Source organism: Passer montanus, unplaced genomic scaffold (assembly GCF_014805655.1).
Source record: "Passer montanus isolate IOZ18808 unplaced genomic scaffold, ASM1480565v1 scaffold45, whole genome shotgun sequence".
Lineage (NCBI taxonomy): Eukaryota > Metazoa > Chordata > Aves > Passeriformes > Passeridae > Passer > Passer montanus.
Genome location: NW_024369373.1, coordinates 4,554,327 through 4,575,571, shown reverse-complemented (window position 1 = coordinate 4,575,571; position 21,245 = coordinate 4,554,327). Strand labels below are relative to the sequence as shown.

General features: G+C 44.4%; 2 protein-coding genes across 2 annotated transcripts in view; both read right to left on the bottom strand.

Moving 5' to 3' along the window:
* EDC4 (enhancer of mRNA decapping 4) overlaps nucleotides 1–7,032 on the bottom strand; it is a 32,839-nt gene extending 25,807 nt beyond the window's left edge. The window contains exons 1-5 of the mRNA XM_039721539.1: nucleotides 6,926–7,032; nucleotides 4,469–4,473; nucleotides 3,017–3,173; nucleotides 2,122–2,233; nucleotides 1,365–1,464 (exon numbers count right to left, since the gene is read on the bottom strand). Of these exons, the coding sequence (XP_039577473.1) occupies nucleotides 1,365–1,464; nucleotides 2,122–2,233; nucleotides 3,017–3,173; nucleotides 4,469–4,473; nucleotides 6,926–7,032 (481 nt within the window). The remainder of the gene's footprint in view (nucleotides 1–1,364; nucleotides 1,465–2,121; nucleotides 2,234–3,016; nucleotides 3,174–4,468; nucleotides 4,474–6,925) is intronic.
* Nucleotides 7,033–7,581: 549 nt separating this feature from the next.
* NUTF2 (nuclear transport factor 2) lies at nucleotides 7,582–21,023 on the bottom strand. Its single transcript, XM_039721324.1, has 4 exons — nucleotides 20,899–21,023; nucleotides 19,309–19,380; nucleotides 15,129–15,227; nucleotides 7,582–8,151 (listed from the first exon to the last, which is right to left on the bottom strand). The coding sequence occupies exons 1-4, from the start codon at nucleotides 20,995–20,997 to the stop codon at nucleotides 8,038–8,040; spliced, it is 384 nt and encodes a 127-aa protein (XP_039577258.1). The 5' UTR covers nucleotides 20,998–21,023; the 3' UTR covers nucleotides 7,582–8,037.
* Nucleotides 21,024–21,245: the final 222 nt, after the last annotated feature.

Here is a 21,245-nt window from a genome sequence, read left to right as displayed (position 1 = left end):
AATGCTGCAATTAAATGCCAGGCCTAAACCTTCATCCTGAGTTTGCCACACTTCCAAAGCTGACCTCCAGTGACAGTGAATTAATTTTATTAGCAATTTAATTTTCAGTTACTGGAGAAAAAAAGGCACTAAGAGGCAGAGAGTTCAAATACACATTCTGTAAGAGGAAGCAAAAGGCATGAACATTCAGCCTGCAGAAAGCACTGCTTTTTGGCTTTCATGACTGAAAAGATGCTTCAGGACATGTGCACAATAAGCAAAGTTTCCACCTTCCCTTTTTCAGACAGACACCAATGACCACAAAGCAGGCAGTCTAACAGAGATCATGGTGCTTCCACTTCCTGATGCCCACACCAGCCCTAGCAAACCACTAGTGTTACTACAACCAAGCTTTTAAAATACTTTTAAAAGGGTGAGACATCCTTAAGCCACTCTAAAATAACCTCAGCTAGGAAAAAACACAAGAGCAGAGTAGCAGGTTTCATAAAAGACCAGATAAACGGGTGTGAGAACTAAGAACAAAGAGAAACAGACACTCTGTGCTTCTATGAGAGCAGCAAGAGACACTGTAGATAACTAAGTGTTCACTTCATAGAACTCTTATGGCTGGAAAACACCTTTAAGATCATCAGGTCCAACCAGCACAACCCTCATGCTCACCACTAAACCATGTCCTCAAGTGCCATATCTACATGTTTTTGAACACTTCCAGGAATGGTGACTTCACCACTTCCCTGGGCAGGGCAGTTCCAACGTTTTAGAATCCATTCCATGAAAAAATTTTTTCCTAAAATCTAATTTAAACCTTCCCTGGCACAACTTGAGACTGTTTCCTCTCATTCTGCCACTTTCTTTCCCATATGCTGTGAAACAATCTTTCCCTGTGCTGTTCTGATTTCTTCCCTCTATTGCACAAGGCACTGCATCTGCATTGCTCTTTGGATCCTCAAAATTTAGCCTTAAACTCAGGTCTAAATTTATGCAAGCAAATCCATCACAAACACTTATCTGCTCAAATTACCATGGGGCTGTTTCTGTGCTTTGCTACAGAGCAGTTTGTTTACTGCAGAAATATTTAATTAGAGGAGAAATATGAACATCAGCTTTCCAATAAAACCAATGTAGTCCTTCAACTTTTCCTACATCCCCACTGAGTCCTTCTCTTTTGTTTCTAACTCTCTCACATAACAAACTCTTCTCTCCACCATTGCTTATATTCCCTCTACAACAGCACTCTGATCTGAGTATTGCAAGGTATGTTTCAATTAGTGCCAGTTATGTTGTTCTGATGTAAACTCTGCCTTTCTCAATGATAAACAGAGCAAAAGAATAAAAATCACATCCAAGACAAGAAGACAACTCACCTCTAATGGCATAAGCCAGGTAGGAGTTTGAGACAGCTATCAGATTGCCATAATAGTATTTCTGCTCCCAGTCATATCTAGCAACAGGCTGTATTTTCACCTGTTCAGGAGAAAGAAAACAAAACATGAGAAATGTCTAGAATTATCTTTTCCATCTTTGTGGTCCCTTAGTTCACAGTGTACTAAGGAACAAAATGGAATGGAAAATGAAAAAACAACAAAATAGAAAATTAAGGAACAAAATGGAAAAGGGCTGAGTGGATCAAGACCAGATGTCTCTCTCCTAATCATCAGCATTTGTTCTGAGCATAGCTTAGTTCTCTGCTCAGCACCAGCTCTAATTTCAGCATACTGCTTCTTGCAGCTCTGACCTGCTGGCCAGAGCTCTCAGCAGGACTGACGCCAGCAAAACCCTCCCCTCCCAGGCAGGGAAACCCTCCCTTCAGGGTGCAGGGAGGAAACAATCAGCAGAAAAATCATGTTTGTGCAGAAAGGACACTTTCCCAGGAACCTACAGCTTAGATCGTGAACTTCTGAAAATGACACAATAACTCGGCCAGACTCTGGAATAACAGAAACAATCAGTTACAAGACACTGCTCCAACTTTTTTCTTCTTGGTAAACTCTTTGACAAACTTCCACCTAATTACAAACTCCTATGACACAAGAAAGAAGATATTTATTTCTGTTTAAAAATGTTCAAGCATGGGCTGCTGTGACTAAACAAGAGACAGACCATGCTTCCTCTTGCTCTTACCTTGTTACTCCCTCTGGCCTTACTGGTGATGCTGGAATCACTGCTGGCCACCACCTCCACGTCTTTTGCTGATATCACTAAGCATGTGGAGCTGTCATCACCAGAAAGGCAGCTTCAAAATAAAGAAAAGGGGGGTAAATTCAGACAGGACTCACAGGAACAGAATATGAAACACTATGTTAAATTCATAATTTTAACAGCAACACAGCAGGATTTGTGCATCTAAGAGCTTGAGATGAATATGTGGAGACAAGCTCCTCTCAGCTGAGTCTCCCTTCCCTATGTGTCGCGGGTTTGAGAGAGTCAAACACCTGCTTTGCTCAGCCTAAAAACCTTCACTTCATTTCACTTGAGCACAGACTCATATTTGATTCAAGTCCTCAACACTGGAAGGTGCAAAGAAACCAAAACCAACCAGCTGAACATCATTAACAAAATAGTGCACACTGTTCATCGTCCTCATGGCACTCTCTTTCAAAACCATGACCAGAGAACGCAAGCAGAAGCTACTTCCATGAGCTCTGCAGCACCTCAGGTGACTTGGGTCCCTGAAGGAGTCCTGCTGACATCTACAGGGAAGCCACAAGTTTCAGCCAGAGACCTCATGATTTACATTCACTCTGACCTGCAAGTTTCATCATGTAAGTCCTGTTTCCCTTCTCTGAACAACTCTGCAGATATTCTTCAGTTCCTGAACTGCAAGGATGGCAGACTCCATGCATCAGCCTCACAAAAGCTACAAAAGCTCTAACCAAGAGCTCACACTGGCTCACAACTGCCACCTGAACTGAACATAAAACCCATTGTCAGACACCCAGCATGCACGTCCACGCTCCAGAGAACCGAATTTGAGCCGTTTTCTATTGACTCTCAGCATTTCTTTGACAAAACTTACATGACTTGCTTCTCCTGCAGGGCTCCTAGGGAGATGCTGCGATGCACTGGCTTGGCCAAAGCAGGTCCATCTCCACTCCCAAGGGGATCAGGCACCAGCAGCCCATTCAGGTCCCCGTTATACGAATTCGACGGTCTCTGGTTCTCATTCACCGAACCTGAGGAAAAGCACAACCAGCTGTGCCCAACATGCATTTCAAAGAAATAGCACTGGGTGAAATACACCCCCTCCAGGTGCTTTTTGTCAGCCTCTATTGGTCTGTCAGGTAGAATATGCTGAATTGGTTGGGAGAAGTCTTGTACAAAAAGGATGTGTAAGAGACCTCCCGTGTGATGACAAACTCACCTCCACACATCTGAGTGAAACAGTTCTCTTTACTTCACAAGCAAATCAGAGAAACTCCAAAGAACATTTTTCAAGGAAATTAACCAGGCTCAAGGAGCAAATAGCTTTAGAGCAGAAAGACTAAGCTGGTAATTCAGGTTTACTGAATCAAGTGGCAGACCAAAAGATTCTTGACAATGTACTTCTAACCCTCAGGCCTGCAGAGAGACCTCTGAAGTCCAGCAGCGCAGGGATCAGCTGCAACATTTGGGGCTGGCTGGAAACAACACATTTGTTACTTTCAAAACCAGCTTCTGACCGTGAGACCTTCAAGTCCAGGTGTTTAAGTAATTTTCCTAGGAAACACTGCAGCTCTGCGTTTGGGATTCCCATATTTTTCCCTTGGTTAAACAATCAGAGAAGTTTATAGCACTCAAATTTTGTGTAAAGCAGCCATTTGTGCAGAGGCCCAGCTGTGCTTTGAAGAGTGTGCATGCCCTGACTTTGCACATCTGGCCTAGCAGAAGCTGCTTGGTGGCTTCCATGCCTTCTGAAGGCTTTAGGAGGGGACAGACATAACAGGGGGTGAAGGAGACTCTTCTTCACTAGCAAGGCAAATATTTGACAAGCCCCAGTGGAGAACAATGCCCTCCCCATCTGCACCCCCACATCAGCCCACCAAGGAAAAGCCGCCTGCCTCAGCGAATCCTCGCTGGAAATTTTCACTGGTTTGAAACCCGAAATTTCGTATACTGTTGCCAGGTAACAACTGCTGCTGAGCTCTTGCAAAATGGCTGCTCCCAGGACCAGAAGCTCCCCATCACTGGCACATGTAACAAGCCCAAGCATAAATGTGGGCAAGAGGCAGAGCCTTGTAAGTAAGTAAGTAAGTAAGTAAGTAAGTCTGTGGGCAAGAGGCAGATCCTTCCAAAGTAAGACAACCTTTCTGCTACTGACTAGGCTTCAACAGCTCCGGGTGAGTGCTGCTGCCCAAAACAACCACAATTATTCATTTGCCAGAAGGGTATTTTAAGCTGGTCTGTTTATGAAGAGTCATTATGGACACAGAAATGTGCAGTGACAGGGGACCCCGATGCAGGGACAATCTGGGCACTCACCTCAGTGTACCTGCACTGCATGAAGAAAAAGCAGCAGCACTCACACAGCACAAGGAAATTCAGGCAAGGGAATGTGATCCAGCACCTCCCACTGGTGCTGTGCTTGCTGTCACAGGATTAAGATGTGCCCCTTATTCCTACAGCACATGGTGGGTGCTTGTCCAGCTACTTCCACTGACAGCACTTGATCCTTTGTGACCAAAGGCAGGAAAATATTCCCTACAGAAAAAGCATCCAGTCTCCCAGAGAAAGATGATATGTGCTTTGCCCTTTTGCAGCCACAGCAAAGTCTCATGTAAGTACTGCTGCTCTTTTACAGACAGCAGGACAGTGATGTTTGCTCCATGGGAAAAGGGAAGGAGGAAACACTCCCCAGAGGCTGCTGGGCTCAACAACAGCACACCCAAGCTCAGGAATGGGCATAGCTGAGCCTGTGTTAGTGGAAGCCAGACAAGCACAGGGGTTGTCTGTGCACAATCCTGGAGGCAGAAAGGAAGGGAAGAGGCTCTATTTAGTAAGGACATGAACTAACCAAAAGGTTAAGCCAGACTGGTAGATCGAGGTCTCAAAGGGAAAGAAGGGTGTTTGTATTCATTACCTTTTCAAAGAGCAGGAGAAGCCAGAGCTGAGACACTGAACTCTTCCTGCTCCCCCCACCAGCTGCACCAGGAGATGCAGCCTGTACTGAACAGAACACTGCCCTGATACACCATGAGCAGGGTGAGCCCACGTAACACCTGGTTAGCAGCAGAGATCTCTGCATGCATGGAAGGATCCTGCCCACCACCAGCAGGGATGCTCCTCCTCAGCACAGAGGCACTGACAGCCTGTCCCCACAGCCCAGCAGGCAGGTCCATGCTTTGGCAACAGCTACTGAAGCATGGGATGAAGTCTGCCAAAACTGGGAGAAACTGTGTCAAGAGAGACAGACTGGGTAGTGGATTACCTTCTCACAATCACCAAGACCAGCAGAATTAAAAGAGTCTTGTGGCAGTTGTAAACTCTTTAGAGCAGGGAGAGTTTCTTGTCACCTGCCTGGACAGGACCTAGAGGAACACAACATTGCTCACAGCTACCTGCACCTGGAACTGCAAACCTTGAAGGCTCCCCTGTTCCTCTTCCCTGGCATCCTAACAGGAGACTTTCAGCTAAAATATGCACTCTTCTTCTTCCCCTTATTATGTCCATCTTTTCAAGTTTATTTGCTGTTACCCAAGCAGTGATTTTTGCTAAGAATCAGCACAGGTTCCCTCTGTGAACTTCCTGCCCACTTTCTCCTTCTCCTCTCAAATGCCTTCTTGTGCACTGGAGCTGACAGAGAAGGTAAAAAGAGAATGAACAGGAAAGAAGAATGAAAGAAATAAGCCATACTCTGTCAATAATTCCTTGACTTCAACCAGCAGGAGAAGCTGCTTCAGGAGAAAGTCAAGTCACCTTGAGCAACACTCCAACCATTTCTCAACCACAACATATCCTTTCAGTTCAGAAACTGCTTGTGAAATGAGTGTTCCCCATCCCTGCACTGAGTTCTCCTTTCAATCTTCACGTACAGTGCTGCACTACAAACAAAAAATGTATTTTTCTTGTAAGAATTAGAATTCAGGAACGTGCTAGCCCTCCAGAAGCCACAGAAACTATTCCAATTAATGAGAAGATTCTCTAAGGCTAGCAGAGCTAATGAAGCTGCCTTCCTGTAGGTTTAGTCCACCACCTCATGGGCCTCTGCAGCCCTTCACAACAATCCCACACCCAACCTCTCTTCCTTTTGGCCAAGCCAAAGGCAGCACACATGGCAGCTGCTTTGGGGGTAACACATTCCTGCTGAGTCCCAGGACATTTTGAAGTTACATTATTCCTGTCCTGCCTTTCCCTTGAAAGGAGCACAAGAGGGGCATAATTCTGTCTTCTACCCAGAGGCTAGGGTATTTTTGCAAAGCATTCATGTCTCAGTCTCCTTCAGAGTGTTACCTCACCACATTTGACTGAAACACCAGGGCAGGTTCAACAAGGGAGATGAGAGAGAGCCGAAGCTCCAGGAGAGTGGGAATGCTATCCAGCTGATCCTGAGCCCGCTGCTGATCCTCTTACAGGCAGGAGGGAGCCCCCTGAACGCTGAGCAGGGAAGTATAACAGCTCAGAGCACAGGGAGAAAACTCACAACCACTTTAGGAGAGATACCGGTGCTCCCATTTCACATACAAATAAAGAGAGTGAAAAGTTCCTGCAAAGGGGGAATCCGGCACTGATCTCAGAGCAGCCTGGCAGCCCCTTGCACTCAGCCCAGAGAGAGGCCCGGGAAACACTGCGAGTGCTCCTGGGAAGGGGCACGCTCGTGGCGCGGAGGTCGGTGCTGCTCAGCCCCAGCAGCAGCGCCTCTCGGCTGAACGGAGCCCCGAGCTGGGCCCGGCCTGCTCTGGCTCTGCCCAGCGCCAAGAGCCCCTCCCGGGCCGGGGGCTGCCCTCCTCACCGGCCGCTCCGCGCCGCGGGCTCCGCGGGCAGCGCCGAGCGGGACCCCGGCCCTGCCCGCAGGTGCTGGGTGGCGTCCTCGATGTCGATGCTGGAGCAGGAGGCCATGGGGCCCGGCGCGCCGCCCGCCCGCGCCGCCGCCACCGNGGCCGGGCTGGGCTGGGCCGGGTGTCCCGGGGCTCCCCCGGGCTGGGAACAGCCGCCCCGCTGACAGCGGGAACGCGAGCAGGCTGCGGGCACGGCACAGCGCGGAGCCTGAGCACAGCCGCGGGCACGAGCCCCTGGCGGGCGGCCCGGCAGCCGCCGCTGTCCCCCGGCTCCGAGAGGAGCCGACTGACCGCAGGCTGCCGCCGCTGCTGTGCTGCTGTGCCATGCGGGGAATTGCATCGGTAAAATACAACAGGTGAGAACTAAGCTGCCGATGCTGAAAACTGAGCCAGAAGGCTCCGTTGTGAAAGCTGCTGAGGAGGGCAAAGGTGTACGGAGGAGGGCAAAGGTGTACGGAGGAGGGCAGAGCTGCCCCGCACTCACTGCCAAAACTGTCAGGAATCGTGCAGCTCGAGCTCCAGCTCTGCAGGCATTTCCCCAGCACACAGACACAGTCTCTCCCCCAGCAAGCACTGTCACACACGCTCCACAGCCAACTCATAAAAATAATTTAAACTTTTAAGAAAATCTCTGTTTTATTGTGTAATGTAGCATTGAAACATCTGAACAAATCAATAACTGGGCTGTACAGGCTGCTGTCCTTTCATTTCTTTGGGTTATAGAGCATCTTGTCAGTACATAAACAACAACCTTTTGCATTATAAATTCTTTCCGAGGCATGCTGGTACAACACAAATTTCTCTTATCAAATGCAGCTAAGTCTAACTTCCAAACATCATGCACAAGAAACTCATCTAGTGACAATGTAAACTCAGCAGAAGGGCAGGTCACAAGTCTTGCTTGCTCACGCTCTGCAGTGCTGCAGGTTTGTGTATGATATTTGGAATGTTCCGTGAGTGTGAATAATACCAGTTAAGAGGAGAGGAGGAAAAAAAAAAAAGAAAAAAAAAGAAAAAAAAAAGAAAAAAAGAAAACCAAAAGCCCGGGTGCCTCGGGATGGGCTGCTCAGCCGAAGTTGTGCAGTGCTAGCCTGAACATGTCATTGGTGCAAACCCAGGCATCGTTGATGTTCTTTAATAGAAATATCTGGTGGAATCCCATGATAGGATCTTCATCAGCCTGTAGAAAGAGAGGGGGGGAAAAAGGTTCAAAACACTCATTTTTTTGAGAAACTTATTCCAAAACCCATGATGAGACAACTTGAAGCTAACGTTAACAGTGACATTACATGCTGTAAGATGTGCAGTACCCCAGGGGACACCAGTTCCACCAGAGGTCTGTTCTGAGGGGCTTGGCAGACAAACACCCGGGCCCAGAGACATGGAAATCCTGCAACAGCATCTGAAGCTGGGGTTTTGTGGAACACTTGCTGACATGTCCCTCTCCACACTGATGGAACATGCCTGCCTCAGTGTTGAATCACAAATGCCTAGCCCAGGAATTAAGCTTAAAAGAAATTGGTTCAGTTTTTAACTGCTGGACTTTGGGTGGATGGCAGAAGGGAGTTTCTGTAGAGTTGGTATCAACACGTTGCCTGGATGATCCAGGTGCTCTGGGCTTTGAAAGCCTTGCCAGAAACACAGCACTTCCCACGTCCAGTGTCCAGCACCAGCTGGAAGGGAGCAGAGCATTCACTGCAGCTGTGCCAATGTGTTCTAAGCACAGGGAATGCTGCAGCAGTGCCTCCCCTCCTGCCTGACACTGTGTCTGGGTATTTACCATATTACTACAAAAGCAGAAAATAATTTAGAAAATATTACTTAAAAAGCAGACTAGTACTCCCACTTAATGTTTATTTACTCATCTTCTCAGAGACATTGTACAGGGATTAAGTCCTCAAAATATCAGAAATGATTCCCACATCAATCAGCTGGAAATCACACAACAGGATTTAATCTGAACAGCACACGGGCCCAACCACAAAACAAGCTCCTGATGGTGCCTGTAGTGTGTTCAATTCAGCATTTTTGGAGGATTTTAAGCTTTATTTTTTCAACGCATGACTATTCAGCTTCAGAAAAGGGAGGAAATTTATAAAAAAGAGGCTTGAAAAGCAGCAGCCAGAGCAGCTCATGAAAGAGGCTGTCAAAGCACTGAATGATCACTGGCACTGCCCTGCTGCTGTTCCTGAGAACAAGTGAAAAGTCTGAAGAGCAAAGCAGACTACAGAATAAACAAAAAAGAAACTTTACTTTAAAAAAGTATTCATGGACTGTGCAACAAGTCAGCTTTGAGGACCAACTTGCAAAGGACATCAGTTTTATCAGAGAACAGCAAGTGTGCCAGAACACTGCTGGCATCAGGTGAGTGGAAAGGAAGCATTCAGATCCAAAAACCACTGCAAGGATTTCACAGTGACAACTGCCTGGGAAGTTAAGTGGTGTACATGAAGTGCAGTTTCTGTAAATGTATGCTAATTCATAGAGTAAGTGAGCTATAGACTGGCCCCTCATGAAAGTGATACTAAAATAATAATAGATATTTATTTATTAAACCAGCTGAGAGCCTAAAGCTATCAAGGCAAGCACAGGGTTAGCAGATGTTAGGGAAGAACAAAGAACCAAAACCCAGAAGTCAGCAAACGCATAAGTAGGCAAAGAGCACCCACATATCAAATCCTGCATGCATTTCTTGTAAGTGAAAAAAATAAAATGCTACAGTAAAGTCATAAAAGGACAAGAAAAATGATCCAGCTACAGGATGCTTTCCTACTGAAGAAAGTAAATTGAGTATAACTTCTCAGCTTGAAAAAACATAATGAGAATGGGGAGAACAGGCAAGATAAATTACTATAAAACCATGAAGAAGAAAGTGAATGAGGAAACTACTACAGCCAGAAATTAGGAAGGCAACAAGAGGCCAGGAATACGAGCAAGTCAGTGTTCAATATGTGACTGAGTGAGAAAAATCCTTAAAGCACGACAAGTGGCAGCAGTCACTGTCCAGCAGACAAACAGGCAGCTTTCCCTCAGTACACCCTGACTTTGCTTGAGGCAGAGGCTCCCAGGAAGGAGCCCCGTAGTGTGAGCAGCAGTTCTGCTGGGCTGGAGCAGCCGTCCAGGACGTGCCACAGCAGCCATGGCAGGTATTCCAAAGGAAGTGTTATCTACTACACGTGCCCAGAAGAGAGGCTCACATTTCTGTGCTGTAGGGGTGGCCTGTGCACTGAAGCCCGTGGGTTTGTGCCTTTTCCAGCTTCTCCTGGGTGTCCAGTGAAGCCCATGCCAGGAGAGCCTCACCACTGCTGGGGAGCTGGCAGGTTCACAACTCCCAGCTGCCCTCCTTGTTCAGGTCACTGAGGCATCTACTGCAACTTGCATAAGTACTTTTTACACCAAATTTGAGCTTGTCATTACTCACATGAGTATGCTTTAAAATATACCTCTGGAAAAAAAAATACCATTGCCAGACAAGCTTTAGTGTAGGTCTCCTTGATTTCTGGTAAGAGCACTGCAGCTCTTGATGCTTTGGCTTACAGAGAATATCCTCCTTTCTTAAGAAATTCAGGGCTGGACACATGAAGAAGGACTAAAAGGGAATTCTCCCCAAAATGTTTGGTGTGGTACAGACAGCAAATTCCCACAATGAAGTCACACATTATTGTTTTCTTTATTCCTTTCATGTTATCCCTTCATAGCATAGAGGAGCAGTATACTTTAAAAATAAGGAAAATCCTAGACTATATTGAAGGTGAAGTATATACTTTATAGTTCATTCCCCAATTTTGACTACGTAATATTAGCACATAGCAAAGGCTCACAAGATGCCACAGAAAACACAGACTGATCCTATTCCATTTTAGTTTAGATCTTCATCCCAGCTCAGATAACACCACTGAAACTCTGTCTTTACTTTTCACTCCAAATTCAGGCATGTCCAACTCAGGATTTGCATTCTACATGTGAGCCCAGGCTCAAAACACAAGGGGCTTTAGTCCTCCTATAAAACTTTCCTTTGTGCAGTTCAAATTCTTCTATGACATCATTGAATTAAAACAAAAATTAAACAAGTCCCAGAATCAGACTGAAAGAATCCTGATTTCCAGGCCAGCCTTTTGCTCAGCATGAGCACAGACTACAGCAGCTCTGTGTCACAGAACCACAGAAGGGACCTTTAGAGATCATCTAATCCAGTCCTCCTGTCCTGGGCAGGGACATCTTTCACTGCATCAGCCGTGTCTAGCAGAGTCTTCAAATTCTCACAGAACAGATGTTTCACAAGGTGTCCAGGCACCCAGGCTTTCAGTCTTCTCATGAAAATCTTCCCTTGTGTCCCATCTGTACCTTCCCAGTTATGTGGTTTCTAACCACTGTCCCTTGTTACACTGTCTGGCACCACTGAGAAGAGTTTGCTTTCAGGTTGTTGGAAGTACTCAATTACTTTTCACTGACATTTCAGGCAGATGCCCTTAGCCAGCTCCTCTCCCAGTTCCACAAGCTCTTCATCGCCCACAATCTTGGCAGCTTTTTGACCTCTCAGTTTTTCTACATCCTTTCTGACCTGGAGGCTCAAAAGGAAGTCCTCAGCTCACAGAGCAGTGAGTCATGTCAGAGTTTCAGATGCAACACTGCTTTACATTTCAGGTTTAGCTACACAATTTTCCTCCTCTTGCCTGGTCAGAGAGCGTTTTACTTCTTCACCAGCACCCCCAGCAATTATTGATTGAACTGCAGGGTTGCAACAACCCTTACCTCAAAGGAAAGGATAATTACTTGAGACTGCAGGTTTTTTCAGATGTTAAGCCTTATTTAACAGGCTTTAAGCAATGCTTTAAGTGTTCAGCATGCATTACAAAAATACCCAGTGATTTTAATTGCAAATTTCCTTTTCCTTTTAAGACTAGGAAACACCGCATAACAATTAGTTATTCACAATTAATTCTGCATGATCACTTCAAAAATCACACTCTGGGGAGAGCCACAGATCTGCCACATGGCTCTGAGAACACACAAGCCACAGCCATGCTTCTCAGCCCAGCTCAAGGGACAGAAGAGAGCACTCCTTACTCAGCCAGGACAGCGAGGACTGGAAGATGGGGAAGGCAGAGGGTTAAACGTTGTGGAGGGCTAGCCTGAAGACTTCGTTGGTGCACACCCAGGCACCTTGAAAATTTTTCAACAAAAAGGTTTGGTGGAAGCCTAGAACTTGGTCATCATCTGCCTGAGCATGACAGGAGAAATACATTACTAGGTGAAGCACACTGAAGATACTGGGTGACATTCTGGATGAATATTGGCAAAGCAGGGTCACACCAAAAGGAATTCACTCCTAAAGGCTTGAACTGATGCTCCCTCTTCCTAGTTGAAGCAAGCAAGCAGCACTCAGGCAATGAACAGCAATAAAAACCATTATTATTAGAATAAGTGGATGTATATTTATTATACCTCTACAAAAGGATAACCCCACCCAAACATTAATACTATCAGCACCCATTAAAGAGGATCTTTGAAAGCAATTACTGCACTGCTTTAGCCAGCCAGTCAGATCCCTGCTAGTGACAGTCACCTACTTAGATGCTCTGCTACTCTGCAGCATTTTCTCAAAGAAGCTGTTGTGCCCCAGCCCCTCAGTGCAGGTGATTATTCTGATGCAAAAGGTTGGTTTTAAAAGAATTTATTTATAGTTCATGGTGGCATATTAGCATGCTACTGGTGGTCTTGGAAGTGCCCTTCGTTGTGCAAAATTCTCTTACAGCTCTCCTTGAGAGCAATATATGCAGGGTGAGCAGCCACATCACTGAGAAGGCAGCTTTAAATAACAGTGAGTATGCAGCCCCACGTTTGCCTGTTATAGTGTTCCCTGCTCAGCTGGAGCTACATGAGCCACTTGTTGGAATGCACCACCTGCACCCAGCTGTTCTCAGTGACTGTACACAGCAGCACCGAGATGCAGCAGAACGGCTGTCAACGTGTGTGAATTGGCATGAGAGAAAAGCATTCACTATGTAAGACAGCCAGGTTCATTCATGCCACAGACTGTTCCTGAGATTTCATTTGTCCACCTCTGTAAATATTGCACAGGGCAGAAGTATGAAGTTGAGTTGACTTTGACTTTCTGGACACTTGTTCTGTGAGAAGCAGCATTCCCAGGGATTAAGATGTGATTTTTAAAGCTAAGGTTTGAGACACATAAATGTGAAGAGTGGAAAAACTTTTTCTCACTTACTAAAAATTCACAAGCAAGTTGCATTTGATCATGACAGTAGGCATACTTTAACCCAGTATTTTCTCTCCAAATACCTGGATGCTCTAACACATGATCCCCAAATTATACTGAGTAACTTCAGCTTGCTAAAATTACTCAGAGGTTAAAAAAAAAATCTGAAAATACTACTCCAAGTCATGGTATTTATGGAAAGCTCCCAGACTGAATTTACAGTCCCTCCATATTAATGGATTATGGTTTGAGAAAACCCAGTAACTTTTAGAATGTTTCAGCTTGCTGAAATCACTCAGAGGTTAAAAAAATACATCAGAAAATACTACTCCAAGTCATGGTATTTATGGAAAGCTCCCAGACTGAATTTACAGTCCCTCCATATTAATGGATTATGGTTTGAGAAAACCCAATAACTTTTAGAATATTTTAGAATATGGTATCTTGCCACAGGATCCAAAACAATCACTGGCTGTAAGCTTCAATCTGCTTGATAATTATGCAATAACCTTAAAACATGACTGTGCAAAACCAGGTGCAGATGTGACTGGCCCAAGACATTGAGTCGAAGGTCTTGATCACATCACAGAATTTTGTGCACACCCAAGAGCAAGGCAGGAGATCAGCATGTCTGTCCTGTAATTCAGTGCTTTCCATGGCCACGTGTGGCTGCTTTTCCACAGAGTGTGTGCAGCTGGGACTGAACAACAAACAAGCTGGAATCCAACTTGCAGCTTAGGAAGCAGGAGCAACTTTAATGAGAGCCAAAGCTTCCTATGTTAGGTTTAGCAGTGGATGCATTACACTGGGCACTGCTCTTCTCAGCTGCCCAGCCCAGAACAAAGAGAACAGCTTAGCAAGCAGATTCAAACATTCAGTCCTATGTCTGCTTAGTAAAAAGTACAGTGTCAGTGGAAGTTTGAATGCTTTGATAGTAGAAGTGCCATCAAGTGAGCAGGAAAAGGAAATCTAAACAGCTATTTTAAAACAATCTGGGTGCAGGTAACTCTAAAGACTGGTTGGCATTAGAGGCCTGACTTCACAGCATGGCTGCACCAAATGAACTCTGATAACTTAACTACTGCTACATAATTTCACATTTTTTAAACTAATACCACCCACTGTGAGCAAGTTCTGCCTGCAGCTGATTTGATGTACAGAGTATTTCTGCAAATTCCAGGACAATGTCTTTCATTCATAAGCAGCTTCATTAATTTACAAGTATGTGGCCCTGGTGTATTGGCAGACTGGGTAAGTTTACACAGTTCAGTAGTATCACTCACACAGCAATATGGTCATACTAAGCCTGAAAAATAACCTGATTCTTCACAAGAAGCAGCTGTTTCAACAATAAGTGTTTGATCTCAGAGGCACTCCCATTGCTGAATCAGTTTTGATTACAGAGGTACTGGACTGTACTAACACCAGGATTATATTCTTGTGTCCTGTGACAGTAAAAAAATGTATGGACTCCCTGAAGGGTGGTCAGTTAACAAAATGAAGTCTGCTAAATCAGAGCTCAATGCAAACATTACATCAAGGAGGATGTTAAACTAGATGTGCTTAAATTGTCCAAGAACACTGTGACAATGCTTTTAAATGCAACAGAGGACACCAAAACCTCACTGCATCAGGGTAAGGGAAATACTGATGCCTCTAGAACCCACATGGTATTTGTCTGCACAGTAAAATCCACAATACTTTGCTTGGCAGAACATGATTGCCAAATTACAGGTGGTTTACCTAGAACTAGGTATCTGAAGGAAGGAGCATTTATTGACAAGTCTCAAGCAGCAGAGGAGCAATATCCCAATGCAAGCTTATCCCTGCTCCTTCCCCACCCAAGAAAGCATTTAAATGTATTCAGAAATCAGATGGTTTAGAATCCTGCAAAAATCTAAGACAAAAGCACTCATGAACTTGTAATGGAAAGAGTTTACCTTAAGCTGTCCCACTACCATACTGAGTATACAGCTATCAGGTGTAGGTTGGTGGTCTTGTGCTGTGATGCTGTGTTGTATTTTTTGGAAAGGGAGGCTCTGCAATGAAAAGAAATCAAAATAAGGAAATGTACAGTAACAGAATTATTTAACTTACAAAACAAAGACTGAGCAAATCCAACATTATGAAGTGTTAGACTATAGTGGCAGTACTGCACAGAGAACTGTTGCAAATGAGGGCACTACCCATGCAGGGTAAATTTTAGGAGATGTGTTTTTCAAGCACCAAAAGAGAAATTATGTCACCATACACAGTAAATGGTACCTTTTCCTACTCTAATTGCACTGCCTGAAGGCTTCACATCATCTGTAAGCTCAAAATTCTTATGATGAAGGAAAAAAAACCTCTGCTCTGAACTGTGTTAAAAGATTTTATCATCTAATATTTGATGTTTACCAGACAACTCCAAATTTGTTTCTTTGTTAAAGTGGCTATGAATGGAAAGGAAAAGTGGATGAAATCTCCAAGACTTGAAATCTACATATCCACTCTTGCCCTTTTTAATTCCCCTGACACTCAGGTAGCCAACATCAATATATCTGGAGGTATGTGTGCAAGGAATACACCTTGAGAAACACCAGGCATTGGAGAGTAATTCCTGTCTTTCAACTTAGACCACATTCACATTCCAGCACAGACAATTCCAAGCAGTGAACGTGAAACACCTGGGAGATCTAGAGTCCTGTCACACAAATGCAATTTTGGGACTGTTCTCCCAAAAGCTGCATTATTGCTGGCTGCTTTAGTGGCAGTTCAGCATGGATGGAGTTCTGGGTGACCATGTGGCAGATACTCGAAGTCCAGGAGCTGCACAGAATGGCAGCACGTGGCCATTCAAACCTCAGGTGGCACTTGGATGCCTTTGCTGCATCTCCCTGATTTGGAAGCAGGTTGAAACAGATCCAAATGCATACTTCAACAAGTTCTGCATTTCCCTCTAGTGGAAGGAGCCTCAAAGACTTCCTAGAAGGCCTAGGTAGAGAGACATGACATGAGTCCTGCTGTAGCAGATAGGAAGTACAGTGTTGGCTCTACAAGCCTAAGGCTCTAGGAAGAATTCCAGGAAGCAAAATCCATGGATGACCGAGAACACAGCAACTGTGGAAGGACCAGGATCTGAGGAAGCAAATGAAGTGCAGGAAGCAGCCCTTTAATTAGAAGGACACTATTCAAGAGCACCCTTTAATAAAGCCGGCAGTGTTTCCTCTTGGCTGGAGTGCAATCCCAACCAACTCCAAGTGCAAAGTGAACCCACTGCTTTGTAGCATGGAACAGACACTTAGTAACAACACAAATCCAGAGCCTTCCTTTCTGAATGACCAGCAGACTGTTTTCCAGGGTCACCATCCTGAACTTGAACGTGCAAAATGCCCACACAGCCTGCACAAGCGTAGGCTGGGAAGTTGCTTTTACAAAAGAGTACTCCAAGAGTCACACCTCAGCACAAGAGCTTCTTGTTGAACAAGCCCTGCAAAAGGATTCTCTTGAAAAGGCAGAGGGATGAAGAGGAATGAATGCAATTCATTCCAGGGAGGAAGGAAAGGCTTTGGAAATCAAGAGCTCTGCAAAACAAGGAACAAAGACAAGGCTGAGTAACACAGTGGCTGTTTCAAGTACCTGATTCCACAGGACAAGAGAAAATGGCCTCAAACTGCATCAGAGGAGGTTCAGGTTGAACATCAGGAAGAACTTCTTGACTGAAAAGGTTAAGCATTGCAATGGGCTGTCAGGGAAGTGGTGAAGTCAGCACCACTGGAAGTTTTCAAGAAAGAACTGGACATGGCACTTAGTGCTATGATTTAGTTAACAAGGTGGTGTTCAGTCAAAGGTTGGACTTGATCTTGGACAGCTTTTCCAACCTTAAAGATTTTATGATTGTCCTCTTCAGAGGAAAGGACCCCAAATAGCTGGCCAGCCTAGTGAGCTACTCATGTGATGCACTGGGAGAAATCCCACTGGAAAAAGTAGGAGAAGAGGTTACAGAAAAGATCACTGATTTTTAAGATAGGCAGAGGCTACCTCAAAAGGACAGCTACTTATAGACATGCACCTGTACTGGAGTGAAGGATTTTGTGCTGTGAAAAGTACAATAAAAGTGTCTAAAAAGCATGCAACCACACAAAAAGAAAGGTTTTTACCATCCTTTGACATTAGAAATTGACTGGTCTTTCACTATGAAAACTATGGAATCTCCTTGAAGTCAGGTAAGAGAAATTAGGCAAGAATAAAGTTGAGTAGCACAAACTCACAGCTGGCAGCAAGAATACCTGTCTCAGCTTCCTCCTTGGTCCAGTATGTTCATAGAACTATGTAATTGTTATCTCAAATGCTCAATGTAAATCAGGCTGCCCCTAATTAGCACAGGCACTCTGTTAAACAAGTCCAGCACCAATTAGGACAGAAGGAACAAGTGTCAACTCCCACGCAGTAGCAAGGTACAGATGTGCTGGGCCTGCAGAGCAATGCTCATACAACCTTGCCATACTATATTAGCATACTAAAAAGGTGCCATACCATTGCTGTCACACAGCAAAGGACTTGATCTAAAAGAAAATGCCACCTCTTTGTGCTTACATCAGTTCAGCAGCCAGGCACTGAAGGACACAAGACTGCACAAGTGCAAAAGAATTTCGGTATCAAACTTTCAGGGCTGTGCTGAACTGACTAAGCAGCTCCAGAAGCAGAGTAGGTGAGCACATAAAGCTGACACAGCAACAGGAGCCCAGGCAGCTGAGTGCTGACAGAGGAATGCTGAACGACTTTAGAGTCACTGTAAGCTGATACAGCCCATAACGAGCCACGGCGCTGGAAGGGCACGGAGGAACTTTGGTGCATTTCCTCCTTACTTTAAGCAGATGGATGCAAGCCAGAAAAAAATTCCCTAAAGCAGAGTAGTGTGTCTTCAGTCACCAATTACAACTGCAGCAGGCACATAAATCCAGAAAGTCCACCTTGCACCAGCAACAGGGAAGGTAAAGATGAGCTATGTCAGAGTGGGAAAGGGGCTGGATCTGCACTGGGCTGAATCCAAGGCAGCAATCAGACACTGTGGCCAAGCAAATGCTTGGCTGGTTGGGTATCTAAGTGGCTGCAAGCCCAAAAGTCTGAAGAACACTGAGTACACAAACAAGCAACCCTGGAGCTTGGCTATCTCCTCACCTACAAGCAAGCAGTCACTGCTGTTTCTGAGATGTGCAGCCTTCTCAAAGGCAGCCCAGGTACCTAAATCACAGACCTGAGGGCCGAGCTCAGTCTTTACAGTTAAAGATGCCTTAGGCAAGAGAAGCAATTCCAAAACACAGGAACAGTAGCTGTGCAACAAGCCAAGTGTCAAGTTACAATTATTTTTCTTCTCAATGTGTAATAAAAATGTCTGAAATACCATACTCAGAGCAGACTGTCTGGTGACCTAAAAAGCATGTCCTCTGCATATCTCACAAGAGAAACAAACTTTCTAGTCTCATGACAGCTTGCAGGTACCCCCAGTTTTATAACAGAAGCATGGATTTACTCTAGAAGATAGAAAGTATTTTCTTTTAACTAAATGAACATATAATTCCAGTGTCCTCTCACTTGCTGAAGAGGAAGCACGTTTCAAAGTCCTGAACCATACCTGCTCACATCTGAACTGCTGACAAATCTGCATTGAGGATAAGTCAGCTTCTCCACTATAGAACTTATTTGCAGTTTAGGTATCAGAAAACAAGTTGTTCCTTGCTGTAATGTGTCTAGCCTTTATCACAGACAGATCCAAGTAACAGGTTTGCTATTGCTTCTTCCTTGGCATGCCTTAAAAGATCAAAGGCACCTTTCACTCCTCTAGATCAGAGGCAGCTTATGCATTAGACCTTTTAAAAAAAATAAATCAATAATGTCAAATACAAGTGCAGTCACAAAGTAACCTTGCAAACTATGGAGTCAATGAACATGCCAACATTAGAGCCATCAGTGGAATAACCCACTAGACAGCAGTAATTCATAATATTTCTTGAAGACCTAGGCTGGAAGCACAAGTTCAAGATTTTTGAACTGCTTAAGTCTAGTTCAATTTTTCAGAAGCAATCTCTTCTGGTCTTCATAACTGCTTCCCAAAACATTCAGTAAGGATTACAGACTTACAGTGAGTTTTTCAACAATGGCTGCTTTGCCCTGGAACTGCTGTCCTTCCCACGTAAGGCATGATGCATCAATCTGGGGGAAAAAGAAAAATGTCATCAACTTAGGTAGCCCTTAAGCAATCCTGATAAGAGACTTTATGTATTTAGCAGAAATCCTCAGAATCCAGCTATTTGAAAACTACCTCAAAGGGAAAGAAATAGAAAATAGAAAGAAACCAGCAAAATCAATTGAAGAAGTTTGGAACAATCAACTAAAAATGAAATACACTATACTTCAGTATCATAAGTCTACCAGCAACACAAAACAGGGTGTGTTTTCTCCACAGTTCAGGAGCTGCACAAAACAACACACATCAGTGACCTGCATAATAATGCTCCCAATTACATGTGCACAGGACTCTTCATTGAATGATGGAAGGCAGAAAGACCCTAAGGGTGAAAAAAAGCCAGGAGTTCACTGTATGGAAGGCTCTAAATCCAGGAATTTAAATTACTCTGTACTTAGCACTACTTTGAGGACTGAACGTACTTTGGAATAAAATACAAACTACTAAGAGCCTTCATATTTAGAGCTGTGCTTGGAACACAAACTGCTTGGTTTTCTCTCTCTAGGACTCTGTACACAGCTTCTTGGGCAAAGCAAACCAACAATGTGGCATGCAGCAAGTACACAACAATCCCAAGAACAAATGGTATCAGTGCTGCTGGATATTGCTGAGGTATAAAGAGGGGTGTCAGGTGTTGAACCATTTCAATCCTCAGCAGCTTGCTCAAACTTCAGCTCATCCAGCAGATGAAAAACCAGCCAGAAAAACAGGATATGCTGCTGGAAGACTTGTCAGCCTTGAATGTCTTGCTGCAACTCCTCAGCCATGCAGCAGCATTCCTCACCATCAGCAATCAGCTCCACACACAGAGCACTTTGCATGCTCTGGAGGAATCTTCCCCCAAAACTAAAAGCTGATGTACCTTGCATTTGTGAATTACAGTTTTCAATTCTGTTATCCAAGCCTACTTGACCCCAAATAAGAAGTAAAAAAAACCAACTTAATGTTTGAGGAAATTCAAACTAAATTTGCAGTTATTTAACATGTTATTCTACATTTTAAACTGGATTTAAAATTGTAACTCTATTTTACTGTTCAGAGGATTAATACAGAATGAGGTCCAAGAAACACCTGCAAGAACTGCTAAACACAGGGTAGGACTTAAATTACATCCCACTTCAAGAGGGATCCAAGCAAATCCATGCCTGTAAATTAATGGCAAACTAAGACTAGAATGTTTGCTTTTACAGAGCACTTCATCACAGGATCATCATCAAGCCCCTCCAAAACAAATCACTGCCTACAGCTAAACAGGGCTTTTGTGAGTATGACTGCCTAAAACGCAAACAAAGCTCAAAATAGAAGTGAGACATAAAAGAAAAGCAATAAATAAAAGTGAGTGTGATTGCACTGACTGGCATTCTGGAGTCAGGATAAAGCCCACTATCCCACCCTGTGTATTCTCACACATCAAAACAGGGAATTCCAGACAGATAACGGGACAGAGTCCCAGCTCCCTTTCTGGGGATACTGGGGATACTTACATATATTGCTCCTAACTGAGTCCTGTCTGCATCAAAAAGCTGGTAGTAATGTTGTACAAAGCTGGATCCAATCTGCTCCCAGATAGGCTTGTCTCCCATTCTGAATCCTCAACCAGAGCCAGTGACTACAAAACAAGCAAACAAAATCATCAGAAAGACCACAGGAATAAGTGTAACACTTGGCTTGAGTATTAGCATCGAGAAACACAGATCCTCTCAACTAGCCTGAATTTTTCTTTGAGATAAGTAGGACAAACTCACCTCTATATCCCAGACTTGTAAATAAAAGTCTTGGATACTGAATGGTTTAATTTCCAATTATAGATTTGGTTTGTAGTGCTATTTAA

Bases quoted from the DNA above. Each gene is read 5' to 3' on its own strand.
- NUTF2 (XM_039721324.1), bottom strand. From the start codon at position 20,997: ATGGGAGACAAGCCTATCTGGGAGCAGATTGGATCCAGCTTTGTACAA. The intron at 15,228-19,308 runs GTAAGTCTGTAA...TTTTCATTGCAG, and splicing joins CCATTGTTGAAAAACTCACT to AGCCTCCCTTTCCAAAAAAT. The intron at 8,152-15,128 runs GTAAACTCTTTC...CTCTTTCTACAG, and splicing joins TGGTAGTGGGACAGCTTAAG to GCTGATGAAGATCCTATCAT.